At 42.1% G+C, this 8,673-nt stretch overlaps 2 protein-coding genes across 2 annotated transcripts; one reads left to right on the forward strand and one right to left on the reverse strand.

Annotated features, from left to right (window-relative positions):
- The first annotated feature begins 1,629 nt into the window (after positions 1-1,629).
- LOC136687164 (ubiquitin-conjugating enzyme E2 A-like) lies at positions 1,630-5,257 on the forward strand. Its single transcript, XM_066661447.1, has 6 exons — positions 1,630-1,788; positions 2,279-2,359; positions 3,814-3,839; positions 3,933-4,022; positions 4,158-4,246; positions 4,340-5,257. The coding sequence occupies exons 1-6, from the start codon at positions 1,745-1,747 to the stop codon at positions 4,466-4,468; spliced, it is 459 nt and encodes a 152-aa protein (XP_066517544.1). The 5' UTR covers positions 1,630-1,744; the 3' UTR covers positions 4,469-5,257.
- A 5-nt stretch (positions 5,258-5,262) lies between these two features.
- LOC136687163 (inhibitor of growth protein 1-like) lies at positions 5,263-8,311 on the reverse strand. Its single transcript, XM_066661446.1, has 2 exons — positions 7,913-8,311; positions 5,263-6,337 (listed from the first exon to the last, which is right to left on the reverse strand). Exons 1-2 carry the CDS (start codon positions 8,046-8,048, stop codon positions 5,601-5,603), a joined length of 873 nt encoding a protein of 290 aa, XP_066517543.1. The 5' UTR covers positions 8,049-8,311; the 3' UTR covers positions 5,263-5,600.
- Positions 8,312-8,673: the final 362 nt, after the last annotated feature.

Below are 8,673 nucleotides of genomic sequence, written 5' to 3' on the forward strand. Positions count from 1 at the left end.
CGCAAAAAGAACATTACACTCGTCTCAATTTAACCAAAAATCATCTTGATGATCCCCAAAACTTTTTGGGAAAATTCTCTGTGGACTGACGAGACAAAAGTTTAACTTTTTGGAAGGTGTGAGTCCCACTACATCTGCCGTAAAAGTAACACCGCATTTCAGAAAAAACATCATACCTACAGTAAAATGTGGTGGTCGTGTGATGTTCTGGGGCTGTTTCTGAGAGACTTGCTGTGATAAATGGAACCATGAATTCCGCTGTCTACCAAAAAATCCTGAAGGAGGATGTACGGCTGTCGGTTCGTGAATTCAAGCTGAAACCAACTTGGGTTCTGTAGCAGGACAATGATCCAAAACACACCAGCAAGTCCACCTCTGAACAGCTGAAGAAAAACTAAGTGAAGTCCTGACCTGAATTCTATTATGATGCTGTGGCATGACCTTAAAAAGGTGGTTCATGCTTGAAAACCCTCCAATGTGAACTTCAACAATTCTGTAAAAATGAGTGGGCCAAAATATCCCCACAGTGCTGTGAAAGACTCGGTGCAAGTTTCCGCAAACATTAAGTCATCTACATTAAGTGCCTACATTTTAGCAATAATTTTCTTGTACGAGTTTGTAGTGGCAGTGATCCAATGTAATCATCCAAAACAGGTACCTGACTGATGCTCCTGAAAACCATCAGCTCTTCGTAGCAGTACAATGATCATGTGGTGTTTGTATATGCAAGAAATATTGTGCAAAATATGCAGTTAACTCCATTTTAATTCCAATAGCTGCGGTGTTCCAAAGATGGTTTGAAACAAGCTGATTTGGACAACCACGGTTTCTTATGTCACAAACCTAAGACACCAATCAAAGACCAAGCATACTCAGACCCATACATATTTGATGAAGGTGAAAGTGTATCTAAGCCACTTTTAAGGAATTAGGAGGTATTTTCTTGGAAATAACTTATAAATGTTTAATTGTGCTTATCTGAGATTAGATATTAGGGGTTTAATCGAGTGGATTTGGACCTTTATTCCTAAAACAAAGCTTTAGGCTGATGTACCACTACAGATGAGCTAAATAACTAATCCACTGAGTGGTATTCTTGTCTACGCTTTTGTAAAGGTCAGTGATTTATTTGAAGACTATATAAAAGGAGATTTCACTGTGAGCCCAACCTTGATATTCTTTCAGGCTTGGGTAAGAAACTAGGGAGGCTAAAGTTAGCAACTGGCCAACCTGTGAGTAAACAAAAGATGAAATTTGATTATATTCTCTCCCCAGAAGTTACAGTGCCCACCCCAAACTATAATCTCACGTGTCCGGACACACTCTTGTCATCTGGAGTCTGCGTCGACCTTCACTGCGTCATTACAACTTCACTTACACAGGGGGGAAACACCAAAACGTTTGTGAATTAAATGGTGGTTTTTCTTAATGTAAGCACAAAATACGTCAAATACATACGTATACATTTGTCTGTACGTATGTAATAATTCATTTATAATGTTTCTTTACTTGGTGTGGTTGTTAAAAGGGTGTTAAACAGTGACTCCCACCCTCAAACAGAAGTGGTATCGTCCGTAATTCCCTGTTGAAATCTTCATAGCAGATTCTAAACATTAGCAGGCGTCCGGAGGCAGAGGGTCGGGTCTAAGCGGGGTTTGAGAGGGGTGATCGGGAAAACGGCTGATATATATATATTTAAATATATATAAAAGTCTGTTATTAAAACCGTTTCTGTGCGGTGACTATGTCTACTCCGGCGAGACGAAGGCTCATGAGGGATTTTAAAAGGTAAACTCGTCCAGGAATTTATGAAGGAAGCTAGTGTTTACCAGCTTCTTATTTGAAACGTCTGCTCCACCTTAAATGGTGCGGCAGTAAAGTTTAACTGCTGCACCTTTTAAGGTGGAACGGCGAAATTCGACTAGGAAGCCAACTTCACCCTCTTGTTTACTGCGGTTTTGACGTTAACCTTTTCTTTATTCGAGGTAAATCGTAAATAGCGGTGTATTTGTTGGGGAAGGGTTTTCAGGCCGTGAGTAATACGAGGATTTCACACCGAGTATTTGTTGTTTCGGGACTCGGTCCGTCGTCTGTAACGGTAAATGCAGGCTCGGCTCGGCTTCGCTTATTTTGGATTTGAGGCCAAATAACAAGTCTTCGTCGAAATTGAATGTGTTTTTAACGTTGAATGCGTCCTCCTTGCCACTATAGGGTATTTCTGGTGGCGGTTTGAGCTGATCGTCTCCGACACTGACACACTTTTGCTGTTTTCTAACAGACTTCAGGAGGATCCCCCGGCCGGAGTTAGTGGAGCTCCCTCAGAAAACAACATCATGGTGTGGAACGCAGTTATATTTGGGTGAGCGTCTCAAAGCCAGTCCACTCTTTGGGCTTTGATTTGGCTTTCAGACTATCCTGACTCCACTGCTTACCTCAGAATAATCTTATCACCTACAACGTGTGGGATGCCAGCATTGAGGCTCCACTGTTATTCTGAGCTTATGTTTATATTTGTGTGGGTAGAGTACATTTAGAAATACTTAAAGGATACATTGTTAAACGTACAGTCTACATCTGCTGTGCTTTTTAGTCATATCAGCTCCCCTTGCCATATAGATACACTTTAGTTACACACTGTAGTCCATCTGTTTATCTGAATACTTCATTAGCCCTCTTTCGCCCTCCTTTTCAATGGCCAGGACACAAAGGTCATGTATTATTCGTGGGGTGAGTACTCAGGACTGGTACAGTGGATCAGACGGTGTCCTCAGTGTCACTGCTGGACTGAGAATAGTTTGCCGACCAATCAACAGCGTTCTGTGAGCACTGATGAAGCACTTGAGGACGACCAACACAAACTGTGCAGCAACAGATGAGCTACTGTCTCTGATTTTACCTCTATAAGGTGGACCAAAGAGGTCTGTGTGTCTGACCAGTGAATGTCCAGTGTTTAAAAACCTGCTGTCTGATCCACGAGTACCAGCCAAAACACACAATAATGTCAGTGCCACTGCAGTTCTGAGAATGATCCAACACCCAAAAGAAATACCCACTATGTGGTGGTTTATGAGGGTCCTTAACATTGTAGAAAGGTATAACGGGGGCCAACAAAGCAGGCAGAACAACAGATTGTACAGTGTGTAACTGCAGAACTGCAAAGTGCACCTATATAAGCAGAGCTGATAAAATAAACAAAAGGTACAAAGCATTTTAATATTATGGTACTCTATTATATATATAATATTATTTAATATATAAATATTATTTATACACATTAGTCGTCTGAAGTTTGCTTCCTCGGTTTTGCACTTGAGAGTGTAATGTAGAAACCAAACAATGAAAACCCGTGACCTGTCGTCTTTGTTGGGTCCTTACCTTAAACACTAAACACGTCTTGGCTGATTAACTTCATTTGAGGTGAAGGGAAATGTGTGGGTGTAAATGTCAGGTTCAGTGTGTGCGCACAGCAGTTGTAGCTTTAATATTGTTTACTTTAAAGTACCTTCTTTTAAATCACAAACTGAAAATGAATGTGAATGTGGTGTGGGCATATTTCCTGACCACATTTAGACATATAACAAGCCCTTATGTTAAAGTAATCATGACCCCTAAGATACTGAATCTCAGTACAGAAATACACCTCAGTAATATGGATTCATTTTGTTGATTGCATAAGGAGCTGAATTTTAGTAACCACACATTTTGGTCTGAACCTCATGTTTTTTTGTCAGATGCATTTGTCTATTTCCTGTTGTTTATGATGTCACTTCTGCATTTGATTTTGTTTATTTTTTCCCTTATTTTTCTTTACAGTCCAGAGGGGACTCCCTTTGAAGATGGTAAGACCTATTATTTGGAGCAGTGTAAAGTCTCTATTGACAGCATTGACAAACTGCATTACCATTAATACATCTGCTAACCTCATTTTGTAGGTACCTTCAAGTTGACTGTAGAGTTCACAGAAGAATACCCTAATAAACCACCAACAGTCAGATTCATTTCAAAGATGTTTCATCCAAATGGTACTGTCACATTAAGCTTAATTGGATGTTCAGAAGCTTTATCTTTAGAACCTTGAGCAAATAAGATATTTTTTAAAAATGGCATTTGTCCTAAAAGATGCTAATTCTATGCTCCACACCGTTTCCCCCCCCCAGTGTATGCGGATGGAAGTATATGTCTTGATATTCTACAAAACCGTTGGAGTCCAACTTACGATGTTTCATCAATTCTCACCTCAATCCAGGTAAACGATTTTAACACTAACACTACGCCTGTAAATGTGAGTAGAGTTAATAAGCTATTGATTTACGAATGGTCCCTCTATAATTCTGTTCAGTCTTTGCTTGATGAACCGAACCCCAACAGTCCGGCCAATAGCCAGGCGGCTCAGCTCTACCAGGAGAACAAGCGCGAGTATGAGAAGCGTGTGTCAGCCATCGTTGAGCAGAGCTGGAGGGACAGTTGACCTCTCACTGAAGAACGCAGAACTTTGTGTGATGCTAGTTTAACCGTGTGAATTGTGAAGCATCTCGTCGCACCCGGTCCCTTCTTTCTTTTTCTCTCTCACTCCCTCCAACATACAGCTCCAATGCACTTTACTCAACCACACCCATCCCCCCCCCCCTTCCATGGGAGTACTTGCTCTGTCCTATTCAGCCTTCACCACCTGGCCACTCTGTCTAAAAAAGTAACCAAATACGATGTTGGCCTGTTGCCGTAGAAACATGGACTAAATGATATATGCAAGGGCCTTTTTTTTTTTTGTTTTTAAAAAAAAAAAAAAAAGACATGGAGTTAAAAACTCCCCTGGACTGAAATGGTACTGGCCTGCCATCGTTGCATTTTGTGCCTGGTTTGGAACCGAGCTACAAGCGACCCCCCCCACTAATTATGCTCTATTGTGTGCTATTACATGCCTGGAAGTGTGATTTTATATTCCTTGATGTTTATCGACTTGCCTCTCATGTATCATACTGTTTAAAAAAAAAAAAAAAAATACACCTTGAAACTCATGTAAAGTATGTGTGTACACTGCTTAGTGTTATCTGTGGTTTTCATGAGGAACGTCTTACGTGGTAAACGTTTTCTAGAGCTACTTTCTTGTACCTTTTGAGATATTACAATGGGATATTCAATAATAATCTTGAATTTGCTTTGGTGTTGTGCCCAAATGTCATGTCTCAAACTTGAGCAGCCTGAAACAAGACCTACAAGTTGGAAGCACAAATGTCATACTTGTTTTATTAGCAATGAGGACACCTTTGCTAAAACATTGAACATAGGATCGCCACATGCTGCGAGTGCTTTCACAAAACAATATGTCCCTCAACCGTACTGCTCGGGTAACAACAGGGACGAACTCACAAACTAGACAGTCACAGTTAGAAATACTTTGAGCATCACCGGCTCTTACTGTACCCTTCGAGTCCCAGGGCTCAAGCCCTTTAGTGCTACTTTGCTAGCTGATAAGTCTCACATAAACCTTAATACTGAAGTGCAACAATGAAGTGAATCCTAGTGTTTAAATATTTATATGAATATTATTTAAAATAAATAGAAATATTCAGTCTCAGTTGTGCAGTTCCACAGGTACGTAGCTACCTGTTATAGGCCCTGTCCTTTTTGGATTTTTCCAAGGCTTTGTCCATGGTTTTCTCTGTGTCCCCTCTACATTTGGGGCAATACCACTTCCCTTTGGGTTTATGATTGAGCCCGACGCAGGAGAAATGGAACCACTCAATGGGACATTCATCATTGTCGCAGCCTATCATCTCGCCATAGGACACCTGCTCACAGAGGCAGTAGGTGGGCTCATTGGGGTCGATGGGTAGGTCAGCGGGCGATGCCTCTCTCTCCTGCTTGGCTTTGGACCTCTTCTTCTTCTTCGACGTCTTAGTCCTCTTCTCCCTGCCTGTGAAGCCGACCACTTCGTCGTGGTGGCTGGCCGACGCGTTCTCCCGGTTCTCGTTGCTGTTGGCCTTTTGCCTCCTCGAACGCTTGCTACCCCCTGCCAGTCTGTCCACCAAACCCAAGGTCTCTTCTCGCCGTTTCTCCTCCTCCCGCCTCTTTCCAGGCATGATGGTGGTTGTCGAAGCAGGTGTTGCATTGTCATGAGGCTCACTGTGAGCTTCCAGTTGTTCTGAAAAGCTGTCCACTTGCCGGCTGCGGTTCTCCACCAGCTCCACCATCTGGCTGGCCAACTGGATTTTCTCATCACCCAGCTCCTGGCTTCGGATCAAGGCCCTCTGGATGCAGTGAAGCAGGCGTCTCCGCTGGATGGGGTCCTCCTCTTGGCCGTGCTTCTGGTAAGCTTCATCCAGTTCTTTGAGGATCTCTGCAAGCAAATAAAAATACATTTGGAATACATGACCGTTTCATTTATTTTTCCAGTCATTTTATTTGCAGCATCAATTACATGCTGCCTACGTATGATACTGAATTAGGGTTATCTCAGGGGCCAGTTACATCAAACAACTAATTTAAATGTCTAAGGAATAAGTTTAAATCTAGAGGCTCGTGTTGATGAGTAAGTTACAACTGAGAATTACAAACGTGACGTTGTATTTCAAGTGAAGAACTTGGCTGCGAACAATGAGCATAAACACAATAGCCCCGCCCTCTTATAATAGTAGAATAAACCCAATCAGAGCCGAGCAACAAACGCCGTGACCCGTCTGTAGGCTCAGTTCACCAATCGGAGTACGGACAGGGCGTGGCCAACAGGGACAGAAAATCACTAGCAAATCGTTGCCTGGCTGGCACGCCCACGGCCAATATTAGTAGCCAATCAGAAAGCGGTGGGGCAGAGTCGGATATGCAAATCAAATCCGTAGCGTACGTTCCATGACCATTACAGCCCAACAAGAGTCGACGGAGCTGACGCACTCAGTTCAGAAACGCTGGGCGAAACAGTTTATATAGCGTTGCTGCGGCTCGTTGTGAAGGTTGCGTTCGTTGTGTTGCTGTTTTCGTACGACAACGTTAGCATATAACTGTCCTTTCAAGCAACAGTCAACGTACCGAGTCGGTGTCAAGGAAACGGAGAGAAACGAAATAAACCTAATGCCAGCCACTAAAACGTCTATGAAGCGGTTGTTTTAAGCATAAACACGACGACGGCTGCACTAATTACAGCTGGAGAACTCTGAGCCGATTTACCAAAATCACACTCGGACTGAACAACAAAGCCACAGTGCCACTACACCGAAATCTACCAGAAACAATGTGTCAAAGCTACGTTAGCGAACATTGTCCATAAAGACGCTGACAAAAGAAAAAGCTGAATGAAAGTTATTTTCTTTTTCGCATTTTCCGTTCCACATTAAAAAGATGCAGAATTTATTCTGAAGCACTACATTTTATATGGCACGGAAAGTTTCTGTAATAATACTAAGGCAAATATAAACTTTCATTTGTGACAATCACCACAACGATAACACAACACTGAATCCTGAAAAAAACAGCCATGTGAATCAATACAGATTTGTTGTTAGTGCTGTTCGATTCCAGACCATAGAGTCGGCTCCGAGTCACTTCGACACTGTTCTCAAATTTATTCAAAAACAAATACAAACTAACACAATAAATTACATTTGGACTCAGCGGGTGTATCTGTACTTTAAGTATACATATTACGTATTTAGGGAAGGATTTTGTTTTCGAGCGAAACAGTTGAGAATCGACTCGGAATTTCCAAACACTTGGAATCGATTCTTTTTTTTTTTTTTTTTTTTTTTTTTTTGATCGACTCAGCCCTATTTGTTGTAGACGTTTCTTCCAGTGGAGCAGCGGAGCTGTAAAGCTCTATTGTGTCCAGTCCGCAGCTCTAGAAAAATATAACAACTCAGCGTGACTCCCACAACCGGAACACTGCAAGAGAGCAAGATTAAACACACAAAATAATTGTTACCTTGATATTTGGAGTCTATTTCCCTCATGAGAGAGACATTTCTTTGTAGGTCGAACGGCAGCGATTCAACCAAGTCCAGATATTCTGCCACATAGTTGGCAACGTTTAGCGGGTCCCAGTTGGCTGTATTCAACATATCAGCAGCAGATTACCTAACACTTCAGAGGTACGATAAAACAAAACGCATTTGTTGTCTTGGAGTACACGATCGTGTGAGAGACCACCCTTCCGAACTTCAAGGCAAAAATGCACAAACGAGTTTTTCTTTAAATACACAGAGAGGTGAGTTCGATGAAGAAGAAATTCCGTAGAAACGATGTAGATCGCTGTCTTTTTGGTTGTGAAAGCCTCTCCTGTGTCGCATTACTTGCTCCCAACGTGGAGATCCTCCGCTTAGTTTCAAACACTTGGGGAACAGTCAGTCTGCGTCATTGCGCATGCGCCAGCGTAGGACGATGGGCAGTGATGGGCATTCAGGTGTTGTGCCGAATTCAGCACCCCCGCCGCGAGATGCATCCCCGGTATATTTAGTCCTAAGGGAGGTTAATCGGCGTTTTATGACAAAACGGGCAAAATATCATGTTCATTTCCGTCAAAATAAAAATAAATCGCCTTTTCCCCAGTAGAAACACTCTAGATATTGAGATGTAAAAAAGAAAAGGTCGCTTGTAAATAATAAAATGATATAATCTACAGGGACCGCTGCTTTTTCTGAAGTCAGCTTCGACTTATTCTAAAACAAACGTGTACGTCCATTTTCT

Source organism: Hoplias malabaricus, chromosome 2 (assembly GCF_029633855.1).
Source record: "Hoplias malabaricus isolate fHopMal1 chromosome 2, fHopMal1.hap1, whole genome shotgun sequence".
Lineage (NCBI taxonomy): Eukaryota > Metazoa > Chordata > Actinopteri > Characiformes > Erythrinidae > Hoplias > Hoplias malabaricus.